At 29.5% G+C, this 13,698-nt stretch overlaps 5 protein-coding genes and 1 non-coding gene across 8 annotated transcripts; 3 read left to right on the top strand and 3 right to left on the bottom strand.

The window, feature by feature from the left end:
- Positions 1–63: 63 nt before the first annotated feature.
- On the bottom strand, positions 64–1,611 carry LOC113797512 (uncharacterized). 3 transcript variants are annotated; one of them, XM_075823394.1, is made up of 2 exons: positions 1,501–1,611; positions 64–1,113 (listed from the first exon to the last, which is right to left on the bottom strand). In XM_075823394.1, exon 2 carries the CDS (start codon positions 1,097–1,099, stop codon positions 251–253), a length of 849 nt encoding a protein of 282 aa, XP_075679509.1. In that variant the 5' UTR covers positions 1,100–1,113; positions 1,501–1,611; the 3' UTR covers positions 64–250. The 3 variants fall into 3 exon arrangements, with proteins under 3 accessions (XP_075679509.1, XP_027203704.2, XP_075679508.1); XM_027347903.2 differs by having other exon boundaries at positions 64–1,104; positions 1,501–1,606; XM_075823393.1 differs by having other exon boundaries at positions 64–1,136; positions 1,501–1,600.
- Positions 1,612–1,884: 273 nt separating this feature from the next.
- Positions 1,885–5,564, bottom strand: LOC113797517 (uncharacterized). Its single transcript, XM_027347911.2, has 4 exons — positions 4,380–5,564; positions 2,886–4,316; positions 2,607–2,795; positions 1,885–2,526 (listed from the first exon to the last, which is right to left on the bottom strand). Exons 1-4 carry the CDS (start codon positions 4,622–4,624, stop codon positions 2,001–2,003), a joined length of 2,391 nt encoding a protein of 796 aa, XP_027203712.2. The 5' UTR covers positions 4,625–5,564; the 3' UTR covers positions 1,885–2,000.
- A 140-nt stretch (positions 5,565–5,704) lies between these two features.
- Positions 5,705–5,829, top strand: TRNAI-AAU (transfer RNA isoleucine (anticodon AAU)). Its single transcript has 2 exons — positions 5,705–5,741; positions 5,794–5,829. It is a non-coding gene; the product is annotated as a tRNA-Ile (tRNA).
- A 1,089-nt stretch (positions 5,830–6,918) lies between these two features.
- On the top strand, positions 6,919–10,501 carry LOC113797508 (condensin complex subunit 3-like). Its single transcript, XM_027347900.2, has 2 exons — positions 6,919–8,993; positions 9,073–10,501. Exons 1-2 carry the CDS (start codon positions 7,062–7,064, stop codon positions 10,435–10,437), a joined length of 3,297 nt encoding a protein of 1,098 aa, XP_027203701.2. The 5' UTR covers positions 6,919–7,061; the 3' UTR covers positions 10,438–10,501.
- LOC142645881 (uncharacterized) lies at positions 10,004–12,068 on the bottom strand. Its single transcript, XM_075823383.1, has one exon. The coding sequence runs from the start codon at positions 11,545–11,547 to the stop codon at positions 10,450–10,452; it is 1,098 nt and encodes a 365-aa protein (XP_075679498.1). The 5' UTR covers positions 11,548–12,068; the 3' UTR covers positions 10,004–10,449.
- A 133-nt stretch (positions 12,069–12,201) lies between these two features.
- On the top strand, positions 12,202–13,693 carry LOC113797509 (uncharacterized). The gene is made up of 5 exons (XM_027347901.2): positions 12,202–12,364; positions 12,455–12,754; positions 12,811–12,888; positions 12,954–13,039; positions 13,113–13,693. Exons 3-5 carry the CDS (start codon positions 12,886–12,888, stop codon positions 13,492–13,494), a joined length of 471 nt encoding a protein of 156 aa, XP_027203702.2. The 5' UTR covers positions 12,202–12,364; positions 12,455–12,754; positions 12,811–12,885; the 3' UTR covers positions 13,495–13,693.
- The last annotated feature ends 5 nt before the right edge of the window (positions 13,694–13,698 follow it).

Here is a 13,698-nt window from a genome sequence, read left to right as displayed (position 1 = left end):
GATCATCATCATCATCATGTATAGTTTATTTTGGATGTGGGATATATATGACTAAAATCAAGATTTCTATGTGTAATTTTTGTATGGTTATCTTAAGGTGTTGATGATGATAATGGCAACAACAATAAAAAAAAGGTAAAAATCACATGTCACATTTGTTTTGTTTTTTTTTGTGTTTAAGGTTTATAATGAATAAAGTGAGAATTTTCGCAATAGGAAAAACAAAGTTTGTTTTGCTGCTGCTGCCTGTTTAAACATCCATCTTTATTGAATTTTTATGGCCATTTTTTGTTTGTTTGTTGTTTTTGGTAAAATTTTTTGTTGTTGATGATGATTGTTGTTGTTGTTGTTTATCATTCTTTTTTTGTTTTTTATCATTGGTCAATGATGACAATGATGATGATGATAATTCTGTTGATAAATTATGATGATTTTTTTGATTATCATTATTAATTTGTCGATGACATAATGGAACATATTTGACTTTGGTCATAAACCATTTTTTATAGACTAGACGTTCAATATAACCATGACTATTAGCATCTGATAAAAATTCATCCAAAATTTCTCTTGAATCAAAACGATACCATTTAGGTTTTAATGGCTGTGTTGTTGTTGTTGTTTGCAATGGCTGTTGAGTATCATCATTTGGTTTTTTAAGAAATTCTATTTTTAATAAATTTTTCTTTAAAATTTTATCCGGATCTTTATGATGATGATGATTCGGTGTTGATGGTATATATTGTTGTAATTGATGATGATGTTTTGAATTATTTATACGTAAATCAGGTGATGCTGGTACTGAATTTGATGGTGGTGGTGGACGAATCTGTATCTGTGAATGACGTAAATCCTTTAATGATTCACTATCACCACCACCACCACCATGATGACGACCATTATTAACAGAATCGATCAGATCCTGTTTCTTTTTCTTAATTGGTTTGGATAAATTTTTTGTTATCAATTCACGAATTTCATCCCAACGCCATTGACAAATAATTGATTTCATTTGATATGTAACTGTTATCCATTCTGGTTCTGGTACAAGAAAACAAGGTTCTTCCATATCTTCAAATGCACGATATTGACGAATCATTTTCGCTGTTGTTGCTGTTTTATGGTCGAAAAAATCACTGAATAATAATCGTTTTTTTAAGAAAAAAAAATCAATATCACACAAACACAAACACAAAAATCGAATGAAAAAAAATATAAATGTTCGACTTGCAGGTCAAAACACACTGCTGAGCTTATATATAATGTTGGTTAGTTAGTTAGTTAGTTAGTTAGTTAGTTGATTGTTGGTCGGTCTAAATTTAGAATTTGATTCGAGCTTCTATTTTTTTCATCATCATCATCCGTGGTCGTTGTTCGTTCGTTTAAAAAAGATAAATAATCTCTTCGGGTTTGAATAATGATTTTTCGTTCGGTTACCGTTGGTTATTCGTTGCCCAGTCAGTTAGTTTTTTCAAAAAAAACATTTGATTTGACAATTACCTGATGATAATCAATTCAAGAAGGAGAAAAACTTGGAGTTTTATTTGGGAAAATGGAAAAGAGTCCAGGCAATAATCAAAGCAAATAATTTCGAATGTCAAATGAGTTTTTTCTTTTTTTTTTTTTTGGTCAGGCTGTCTCTTTTTTCGCTCTCTCTCTCTCTCTCTCTTCTTCTATCAATTCTCAATAAAAATGCTAGACGCATGAATAAAACCGAAAAAGGATATTTTCGAATCAAAACATTGCAACGAGTAGTAGCATACGACTATGTTATTCGTTTGTCACCACTTTACACATTCAAATACCACTACTACCCAGATTTGAAGCAAAAAAAAAAAAAAAGAAATTCGAATTATGAACATTCGAAATTATGATTCCAAAAAAAAACTTTTAATTAATTTTTAATTTTTTCTTTTTTATATATTGAAATTACAAAGAATTTTTAAAAAAAACTTTAAAAAATTTAACAAAATAAATATCTTCTGAAATTCTTCATCCATTCATTGATTCGTAATGTTGGAATGTGATTTATGATGTAATTTTGATTTCAATTCATTCGAAACATTTAAAATAGTTTTCGATGGATTTGATAATTTTTTCAATGTTGTTCGTCCAAATGTTGATGATTTTTTTGTCAAAGATTTTTCAGATTTTTTATCACCACCATCATTATCATTATCATCGACTACCGAAGTATTGCCAATCGATTGACAATCCTGTCCAATTGATAAATCATTAATCGATGTTGAACCACCACTATTAATTGATTCAGAACTTTCATCAATACTTTTACCATCTTGACTATCACCATCACCATTTTGTTGTTGATGTTGTTTTTTATTATTTGATTTAAGTTTCGTTTTAATTTTTTTATTCAATTTTTTCAATTTATGAAATGGTTTCAAATGATGATGATGATGTTTACTGCCACTGCCACTACCACCACCACCACCTATTTCCCTTTCCTCTGATTTGGTTCGAATATCAATAACTTTACCAATAATTTTCTGATATTCTTCAATTTCTCTGTTGGATAAATGAAAAAATCGGATTAGAAATTTGAAAAAACGAAATTCAAAAAGCAAAAATAGAAAAGAAAACCATACTTATTTTCATCTTGTATCATATTTTCAATAATATCATTACGTTCATCAATAATTTCCATCATTTTTTTCAATAAACGTTGTTCTTCATCACGGTCATCCGCTGTTTTTTGTGCATCTTGTTTTGACATTATAATCCGTAATTGATATTCTAATTCTAATTGTATTTCTTCAAGTTTATGTTCACGTTTCCTATATGATCGACAAAAAGAGAAAGAATCGATTATCACTCAATTTTAAACAAAAATCACTTGAAAAAGAAACCAAACAAATGCCACTTACATATACATTAATTCTTTTTGTTTACGACAAAGTTTACATTTTTCCCTTGCTAATTCTAAAAATCTTTCCAATTTTTGTTCACGTTCTTCCGGCTGTTGTTGTGGTTCGGATTCTTTTTCTTCATTCAATGATAATAACCATTTTTCCAATTCAAAACGTTCTTTTTCAACAATTGGTAATTGATCACCAATATCATTCAATTCTTTATCCATATCTTCAATGGTTGATTGTTTTAATTCACGTTTATATGCTGGTCGTGGTGGTGCTGGACGTTTTTTATTTTTTATTGCTTTTAATTGTGCCTGTACAGAATCATTACCATCAATGTCATTATTATTACTACCGGTGATGGACGAAACAATCAATGAACTCGATGATTTACGACCATCACTACTAACATCATTTTGATTATTTTTTCGTCGTCTTGGTAATGGTGTTGGTGTTCGTGGCACATCTAATTGATGATGAATACTATTTCGGCTATTATTACCGCCATCACCACCATTATCATCATCAAATGATTCTGTATCAAAATTCGATGATGATGCATTTGATATGAATGAATCAAACATTTGCGAATCAGATTCTTTAGTGATAACCATTGATTTACCCACTAACTGATCCAATGATTGATTTGATTTATTCGATAATGATGATGATGATAATGGCGGTGGTGGTGGTGGTGCTGGCCGTTTTTTACGTTTCGATGTTGGTGTTGGTGATGATTTCATTGATGATCTTTGTTGTTGATGATCAGGTGTTTTGGTTAATTTGATTTGTTTATCATCATCATCATCATCCGATCCAAATGGATTTAAGGAACTGTTGTTTTGATTACCATCAACATCATCATCATCATCATCATCACCGAATGGATTTAAATCTCCAGGATAATGTTCAATTTTAATCACAGTTTTTGATTTCGGTAATGATTTTTCATCTTGAATTTCATCGTCATCATCATCATCATTACCGAATGGATTAAGATCATCGGGATAAATTTTTGGCTTTTCTTTGGATGTTGTTGGCATTTTTTCTTCTGTTGATATTTCAGATTGCTGTTGTTTTTGTTGCTGTTGTTGCTCATCGTCATTATTAACATCAACATCAACATTTTTGACAATAAAACATTTTGATTTACGTTCTTTTGGTATTGGAATTTGTTTTGTCTGTTTTATTTCAATTTTTTCTTCCACTTCTTCTTTATTTTCATCCAATTTTATTGTAGATTTTTGGTTATTATAAGCATCGTCAACGGGTTTGCAATGTTCAGATCGAATATCATCATCAGCATCATTCCGATCATCATCACCGTCAATATCGGATGATGGTAATGATTCTAATTCAATTTGATCCAATGTTTGTATCAAAGTTTCAATTTTTTTACATTCTAAATCTAGATCGTTGGTTAATTTTTCATCATCCATGTTTCTAAATGATCAAAGTAAAAAAAACATCTTAAAAATCAATTAGGAATCCATCAAAATTTCATACTCAAAATCTGTTTGCGTTTGTGGTTCTGATGTTGGTGGTTTTGGTGAAGAAGAATCTTTCACCATCATAATCTTCGGTTCATTCGAATCATCAATATGATTAGCTTGTTGATTATCAATGTCAATATTATTGGTTAATTTTTCATCATCATTCTTGTCGTTGGTGGTGGTTTCCATTTTGTTTGTCGTTTGATGATTCATCATTATATTATTACAACCAGAAGATTTGGTTGGTTGACCATTCATTCAAATTCAAAATGAAGAAATAACCCTGCTGTATTTGCAACAACAAAAAAAAAGGCTGGGTATTTTCAACAACAAAAAAAAGTCACTTCGGGTGAAAAACAAAAAACAAAACAAAAACACTAAAGGCACTGATATAAATCCGTAGATATAAATCAAAGGGAGGCACACGGTATTTTGTTTTCTAAAAAAAATATTTCTTTGATGATTAATAAAGAAAAAATTAGTAAAAATTTTTGGTATCACGGACACCGAGCATTTGGCAACAGGTAATCTGGATGATGATAATATTTTTGGTTGCTGCACTTTCAAAAAACTACACACAAACAAACACAAAAAACCATATTGTTTTTGATTGATTTTTGATTAAATTTTCTGATTTCTGATTCAATCTAATCAACCAATCACTCAAACAAACAAGATTCGCTGTTGTTGTTGTTGTACAACGTTGTTATCGTTGGTTGTAAAAACAAAAAATACAGGATATCATCTGCCGAAGAAAGATTTGGAAAAATTTGAGAAAAAAATGGCTCGAAGAAAAACCAAGACAGGAGAAAAACAAGAGAAAATTCAAATTACATCATTACAGACATTGTCAGTTTTTGTTGTTTCCACGTTCTCATCAGCTATTTTCTCTCATGATTTTTCTAGAGTAGTCGTCATCATTTATATTGGTGATTATGCTGTTGACATTTGCGTTGTTGTTTTCTTCCATTCAGACAAAAAAAACCGTTTGAATTATCTGATGATTATCATCATCATCAGATGTTTATTTTTTTGAGCCAAATTGTCTGCGTGTTTGTTTACGAGTTGAAAACCGAGAGAAAAACAAGAATTTTGCTCGAAGTGAAAGAGAAAAGGCTTGGAAAGAAGGCAGAAAAAGGTGATGATTGATGGAAATGTCAAGGAAAAAATATATTTTTACCTTGGAAAATAAAGTGGTTTGATAATCACAGGAGTTGGTTGGTTACTCACAAATATTTTTGATTGATTGATTGATTATCGATTGATTTTTTTTGATTGTTTATGTTTTGATCTATGAAAGTTATCAGATGACATATAGCGCTACCTATTAACTGAAATGGCCGGTTAGCTTAGTCGGTAGAGCGTGGTGCTAATAAACATAATAATGTTTGATGGATAATTGGATTATATCCTGTGCAAAATAAGTAACGCCAAGGTCGTGGGTTCGATCCCCACACCAGCCATTATTTTTTTTTCTAATTTTTTTTCAAAATTTAAAAAATTTTAAACATTTTATTACAACAACAAAAGTACAAAATTTAATTACAAAATTTATAACACGTTGATTTCTTTCCAATGAGATACGAATTGATCGATTTTTTTTTCTTTAAATCATATTGGAAACAAAAAAATATCCATTTCTTTTTTTGTCATTTCACAACGATCCATTACAATGGGAATTTTATCAATTTCATTTTCATTCAATAATAATGTTTCATTATTCAAATGATCGAGACAACAACGATTAGCGGCCGGAATAAAAATTTTACGTTTTCGAAATACATCTAAACGTGCCTGGATTGAAATGATTTTTAAATTTTCTGTTTTCGAACAAATAAAACAATAACCATGTGTAGCAACCGGTCGACTATAAGGTACTTCATATTTTTTTTCTTCTACAGATATTGGTGCTTTATATGATGGATCATTATAATTATCATCAGATTCATCGGATGATGATGATGATTCTTCGGATGATTGTTGTTGAACATTGTCGGGCAAACAATTTTCCTTTTCCATTGTCGATGTTGTTGTTGTTGTTGACGATGATGGTTCCGATGTGGCCATTTCGGATTTCGACAAACTAAGTTGTTGTTGTTGTTGCTGTTTTTTTTCCTTACTGATTTTGGCAGAAATTTTCGAATGACAAAAACGACAAACAAAATCATTAATTTGAATATTTCGATTCATCAATCTTGAGGCATCTCGAGCTAATTGTTCGGATTTGATTGATCTTCGTTCTGAACGTGGCCAACGACGAAGCAATTTTTTACAAACAGCACATTTAGAATTATCAACAATTTTCGAAGAAGATTTACGACTAGTATCACCACTTTGATCAGCCATTATTTTTGATTTTTTTTCAATTTAATCAAATCAATTTTTGATTTTGAAAATTTTGAAAATTTCGAAAAACCAAAAAAAAAAAAAAATTCGAATTCGAACACACAGAAATTATTCGAAAACTAAAAATTCGAACACGAAATTCGAATACGTTGTTTATGAACGATGTCGAGAAAAATTAGCGGTTTTTTTTTCTCAGTGATTCGCGAATAAACAAAAAGCTCGCGCGCGTTTACGCTCAAATCTTAATTTGGTTTTTTCCATTTTCATTTTCATTGAGTTCTCCGTTGGTTTTTTCCTGAAAATCAATTGAATAATTTTGAAATTGTTACCCGTTTATTTTTTGTTAATCATGGCCATTGAAACAAATGATCGTTTCAATCTGGAATCATTACGTAATGATTTGGGAAAAATATTCAATGAATCACAACATATAAAAAATTCTAAAAGAAATTTAAAAGAATTTATGAAAATTTATCAAAAATGGTTTCTAAATATTGATGATGGTGAACAATTTAAAAATTTTATGCAAACATTTATTGATCTAATGAAAAATATATTGGCTTGTGATAGTCAATCACCATATACTAAACGTGTATTGGATTTTTTAGCATTAATATTTAAAGAAATCATACAATTTGAAGAAGAATATGAAACAAAACGTTTAGAACATTTAGCTGCTCGTGAATCACGTGGTGATATAACAATGGCAGATTCCGATGATAATGATAATGATGATGATTGTGATGATGATGAAATTGGTGAACAATGTTTTGATCATGAACAAACAATTATCGATACACGTTATATATCACCACCATGTACTGTTGATTTATTCATCCGGAATTATCTATTAAAATTTATAAAAGCTGATGATATATTTGTTAGACGTAATTCAGTATCATTATTGAAAAAAACTCTGGAAAGTCTTGAAGAAGTTGATGAATTGACATTCAATGAAGTATTAAAAGAATTACGTCAACGTAGTATTGATAAAGATAAATTTGTTCGTGCATTGATTATGTTGTGTTTACGAAAATTTCAAAATATAACAATCGATACGGATGATGATGAAGCTATAAAAATATTAAAATTTCATCTACAATATGATCCTGATTCATTTGTACGTTCATGTGCTATGAAAGTTATCGGCCTTTATCCAAATACATTGGATGCTATAAAAGAATCAACAATCAATATTAATGCAAGCATACGACGATTAGCATTTCTAAAAATTGCCGAACATAGTTGTGCAAATAATTTTCCACCAAATGATCGTTTAAAATTATTAAAAGATGGTTATACTGATCCAAGTACAGCGGTTCAAAATGTACTCATACGAAAACTGTTACCGAATTGGATTTCCGATGTTGATAATGATTTGGTTCGATTTTTTGAATATTTCAATATCCGTAATGAACAGGATTTTTTCAATCAATTATTTGATGATTATTTTCAATCATTATTGAAAATAATTGAAAAAGATGATATTACTGCATTTCATCAATTGGTTTTTAATTTTCGACAAAAATATCTTGGTGATACGAATAAATTACCATCAACAATGGCTTTACCAAAAGAAGAATTTGTCTATCTTTGGAATCGTTTGTGCAGATTTTGTAAATCAAACAATGTTATCTATAAAAAACCATTACCCGCCAACGATGCTGAAGATGGTGATGCTATTTCTACTCCAACGGATAATCAATCACAAGAACAACAACGACGAAGACAAAATTTCATCATCAACGATTTGTTGGATGATATTTTCCCCGACATTCCTGTTTATTGTGATTATGTTGAAAGTTTTGTCACCAATGCTGTTACCGTATTGAATGAAAATAATGAAGAATCAAATAATAATAATACTAATGCTGGGGTTGGACGGAAAAAATCCAACAAAACAGATAATCGTCATAAAGAATTGAATTTTATTTTTGAACAATTACTTAATATTGGTTGTTTGTATAAGATTAGCGATCAAGCACAATGGAATTATATTGAACGTACATTTCGTTCAATCATATTGAATGATCAACTTTATCAACATTTTAATAATTATATTGAACCAATATTTGAAATATTTAATAATTATTTTCAAAATAATTCAAAAAAATTATTAGATTTAGCTTTGGATTTGATAAATACGATTAATTTACCTGAACTACATTGTGATCGTATACAAACACAAACAATGAAAATTGATCAACAACAACAACAGCAACCAGATGAACAAACATTAATACCATCATCACAGATTAATCCACAAGAAAGAATTGAAACTGTAAGTAAACTGAATGAATGAATGAATAAGTAATCTCTTAATGTATCCTTTTTTTTCGTTTCTGGTTGGGTGGAAATAGGATCCAAAAATTCTTGAAAGATGTATCAATATTTGTAATTCATTTTTACATGTTGGTGGACCAAAAAATACTGATACATTATCAAATCTAGGTGGTTTGATTAATAAACTTGTACTGAGAAATTTAGCCAATCCTGATAGTAATAATATTCGATTATTATCGGTAAAAGCATTAGGAAATTATTGTTTTCAATCATTGGCTATTATAAATTCATTTTTAAAAGTATTTGTCGAAATAATTGAAGAAGAAAATTATTGTGATGCACGTATAGAAGCATTAAAATATTTATTCGATTTTGTTGGTTTTTTTGGTATGACTAAAATAAATTTTAATGATTTGGATAATTCATCTTCGATACGCAGTCTATCGAATAGTTTTAATAATCAAAATCAAAATAATAGTTTAAATATATCAACAACATCATCAAGTCAGAATCGTATTTTTTATGAATATTTTTCCGATATGATAACAAATTTTCTTCAAGAACCATCAATGGAACCATTACAGATGAAAAAACAATTTAAAACCAGAATTGAATATGATTTGTTTGATACAACTGTACGTGGACTGTGTAAAATTCTTTATATTGGTCGTTTAAGTTCATCAGATTTTCTTGCTCGTTTGATTATCATTTTTATTACATATAAAAATATAACAGCCGAATTGAAACATTTTATTCGTGTATTCATACATCAATATAGTGAAAATCTCTCGGCTTATTTTGAATTATTCAAAACAAAAAATAGTCCATTCAATGATGCTTATGTTGAATGTTTTCGAATATTATTAGAAAATGATAATAATCATTTACAATCATATGAAATGATTACCTGTATTATTGATTCCTGTACAAATGATGATCAACGTAATAATCTAATAATGAAATCAATGGAAATATTTACATTAACATCGGAAAAAGAATTCATTCATATTAATCTTAAATTGATTGATCGTATTATTGATTATAAAAATTTAGAAAAATCTGATCTATTGGATTTGATTAAACAATTTGAACAATATCGTCAACGTTATTATAATCGTAATAAGATGACCAGACAAATTAAACAAGATAAATCAATAATATTGTTTGATAAAATTATAAGAAATCTTCGTTTAACATCACAAGGTAATAATCAATCAATCATTGAAAATGATAATGAAAATAATCCACGTTCAATGCGATCATCATTATCGATGAATCGATCGATAACAACAACAACACCATCATCATCGGAAAAACGTAAATCATCGGATGAGGCGATCGTCACATCTACCACTCAAGATATCATTGGTGTTGATGACGACGATGATGATGATGATGATGAACCAATCATTTCGGATTTAGAAGATGATGATGATGATTAAAATTAATCCATTTTACTTTTGTTTCTTTTTTTTCTGAATAAATTCTTTTCTTTTTTTACGTTTATCAGATTTTTGTTTACGTTTTTCAACCGCCATGATTGATCCATCCAATTGTCCTTTGATTTGTCTGGGTTTTTTAAATTGATGTTCGCCGAATTCATCTAATTCATATAATTTTTCAGCAAATTTTTTTGTCAATTGTTTACGTTGTTCGTAATGTGATTGATCGGGCCATATTATTTCAATTTTCGGTTGTTCGTTTGCTGATGATTTATAATCAAGAAAATATTCATCATCATCAGTATCTTTGGTGAAAGCGATAAATGATTCTTGTGGTAAAAATTTTCCATTTTCGCTGTCGGTAAGCGGTTGGCTGTCAAGACGTTTTTTCATCATTTCCGAATATCGATCATTTGAATTTTCAAGATAAAAATTTAGGTTTTTTGATTCCGATGATTCGATCGTTTGTTGATCATCGATTGATTCGTCCACCGATTTCGACGACGATGGTGATGGTAAAGGTTTTTCGGTTGAGTCATTGAGATGATTGGTTACAATCGAATAAATTTCATTGAATTTTGATTCAGCCATAGTAATTGTTTGTTTAAAAGCCATAATTGCTAATGATGATAAATTGAAAAATGTTTTGAAATTTTTCAATTCAAAATTCAAACATATTATATGATTATCTGAGCATAATTTTTTTATGATATTCTGAAGATTCAAGGCAAGTGATTTTTCTTCCAACCATATCATCTTGATTTGTTTACGTTCAATCATTTTGAATGTTTCATTCAGACCGAATATTATTTCGGAAAATTTTATCGCTTTATTTCGATTGGATTTTTGTGAACGTTTTTTCGTTGTTGTTGCGGTTTCCGAATCGTCCAATTTGACAGCTTCTTCTTCTTGTTTTGTATTTTCATCAATCAATTTTTTCATTTCAATTTCTAAACTTTTTCGAAATTCATCGTTTACTATCGAACAACAATACGGTAAACAATTTGGATCACTTTGTAAAAATCTTAGAAATTGTTTCTTTTTCGAACGAATTTTTTGATCCAATATTTGTTTATCTTTCGGGGTCATCAATGATTCCATTTCGGTCATTTTTGTTTCCTCAAAAAACGAAAAAACTTTTAATTTTTCGGAATTTTGAGCTGAAAAAAATCATGTTAAACCCTGTTCATAGATGACGTGTAAAATTGATCAACAGGTGAGGGATTTTTTTTTAAATTTAAAAATGAAAAATCCAAATTAAAATTTTTTTCTCTTTAAAAAAAAATTTTGTAATCAAATTTAACCGGATAAAACTTGTAAAATATCCACAAAAAAAAACAAGTCTTGCATACATTTTTTAAAAGTTAACAGATTATCAATTTGTTTCCATAGCAAAGCCGGTTCTATTGAAAAGTTCATTCAACATTTTGGATAAGCGAAACAAAAAATATGCAATCAAAAATTCTTCCTCGTATACAACATCCATTGATCAATCGATCAATCGATCGATTAAACCTTTCTCTCTCTTCCCCACACTCGCAATCACAGACAGACAGGATTCGAATAATCAATAAAATATCGGTCGAATCATCATCGATTTTTTTCGCCCCCACTCGTTATCAAAAAGCCATCGTCATCAATGGAGGGGAAAAAGAAAAAAAATTTCGAAAGAGCAGCAGGAGCAACAGCAAAATGTTTGTCAATGTTAAAATATCAATATAAACGTCATCGCTTTGATTGATTGGAAAAGAAATGACGATAATGACGATAATCGAAATATTCATGTGTTAAAAACCATGCTTTTGCGAGTGCATCTTTTCAAATGAAAAATTTTTTTTTTATTATAAAAATCCAATTCAAATATCGATCCAAACATTTGAAAAAAACAAACACTGGTCTGACTAGTCGTCATCATATTTCATCATTGGTTAGTTTCGATTTTCGATTTTCGATTTTTTTTTGCTTTGCATAGCAACTGAATCTTGTTTTTTTTCTTCTCTCCCTTGTTATATGGCAGATATTTTCCAATCAACCAAACAAGCCACCACCACTACCACCACGAAAATTTACCTTGTAAATTAGCACTGCAGTTGTTGTTCCAAGTTTTGGCCAACAAAGCACGTTTTCTCGCTCTCTCTTCGTTCGTTCGTTTTTGTTCGTTTAGCTCCACCATCATCATCATCATCGAAATCGCCATCGACAACAACATCGCCATTATCGTTTGCTCAGCAAAAGAAGAACAAAAAATTTGATCCAAACTTTTCGTCTGTTTATTTTGGAACATTTCAATTTTTGACATCAAAATATTACATTCCAGGTAACCAAATCAATCAGCTTTTCACCTGTTTTTACTAATCCCAAAAAATTTCGCAGAATTTGCATTCCGGTTTCCAAACCTCCACTAGATTTTTTTTGTCAATTCATCGAAGCAAAACAAACGTTTCAATCATGGTAAATTTGATCCAAAATTTGGCTCAGAATTTTTTCAGTAATTTTTTTTTCTTCTCAAAAATTAGAGTTGCGATGCTGAAACATTTCATATGATACAAAAAGTATTCCAGTTACAAGAAGAACGTGAACATTCATTGAAAATTTTTGAAGAGTAATCATTTTGATTTTTTACTAATTTTGTAATTTACTAATTTTTTGTTTGTAATTCGTATTTTTTTACCCAGAGCCTATAAAATCTATATGACAAATACAACAAATTTTAACCCAACAAAATTTCGTCAATTAGTAACCGATGTTACAAAAGATTTTAAACGTATTTCAAATGATATGATTGATTTATCTGGATATTTTCGCCGTGAAGGTCATCAAAGTTTATCATTATTGGTCAGACAATTGCAAGAAGAAGAAGAAAATCGTTTACAATTAAGTGCAAAATTGCAAATGGCTAAACAAGAAGCAAATGATTATAATCAAAATGATGATGGCTCACCACAAAATCTTTGGAATAAAGTTGCACATTTAAAAGAATTATATAATAACAGTATTCAATCGGTTAATGATTGTATGGAAAAATTACGTATCGAAACGGATAAAATTTCTTATTAGGATTTTTTTTTCGGGGATTTCTATCGGGATTTTACGGGATTTCTCCGATAATCGATATTCGTCATTCACCGAAATCAATGTCAGCAACAACAACTGATGAGTTTATCCAAAAAACAGATTTTTTTTTTTGTTTGATAATTGTTGCTTGCTTGCCTGCTTTTTTTAAACGATGTTCTTTGATTAAATTCTATCAAATTTAGTTGT

This window comes from Dermatophagoides pteronyssinus, unplaced genomic scaffold, assembly GCF_027571235.1.
Source record: "Dermatophagoides pteronyssinus isolate colony J.1.1.1.1 unplaced genomic scaffold, Derpt_VIB-CSIC_2022.12 sq0027, whole genome shotgun sequence".
NCBI lineage: Eukaryota > Metazoa > Arthropoda > Arachnida > Sarcoptiformes > Pyroglyphidae > Dermatophagoides > Dermatophagoides pteronyssinus.
The sequence above is the reverse complement of the archived record's forward strand: the minus strand, read 5'-3'. Positions and strand labels throughout refer to the sequence as shown.

Bases quoted from the DNA above. Each gene is read 5' to 3' on its own strand.
- LOC113797512 (XM_075823394.1), bottom strand. From the start codon at position 1,099: ATGATTCGTCAATATCGTGCATTTGAAGATATGGAAGAACCTTGTTTT.
- LOC113797517 (XM_027347911.2), bottom strand. From the start codon at position 4,624: ATGAATGGTCAACCAACCAAATCTTCTGGTTGTAATAATATAATGATG. The intron at 4,317-4,379 runs GTATGAAATTTT...TTGATCATTTAG, and splicing joins CAAACGCAAACAGATTTTGA to AAACATGGATGATGAAAAAT. The intron at 2,796-2,885 runs GTAAGTGGCATT...TCGATCATATAG, and splicing joins CAAAAAGAATTAATGTATAT to GAAACGTGAACATAAACTTG.
- LOC113797508 (XM_027347900.2), top strand. From the start codon at position 7,062: ATGGCCATTGAAACAAATGATCGTTTCAATCTGGAATCATTACGTAAT. The intron at 8,994-9,072 runs GTAAGTAAACTG...GGGTGGAAATAG, and splicing joins CACAAGAAAGAATTGAAACT to GATCCAAAAATTCTTGAAAG.
- LOC142645881 (XM_075823383.1), bottom strand. From the start codon at position 11,547: ATGACCGAAATGGAATCATTGATGACCCCGAAAGATAAACAAATATTG.
- LOC113797509 (XM_027347901.2), top strand. The intron at 13,040-13,112 runs GTAATCATTTTG...TTTTTTACCCAG, and splicing joins TCATTGAAAATTTTTGAAGA to AGCCTATAAAATCTATATGA.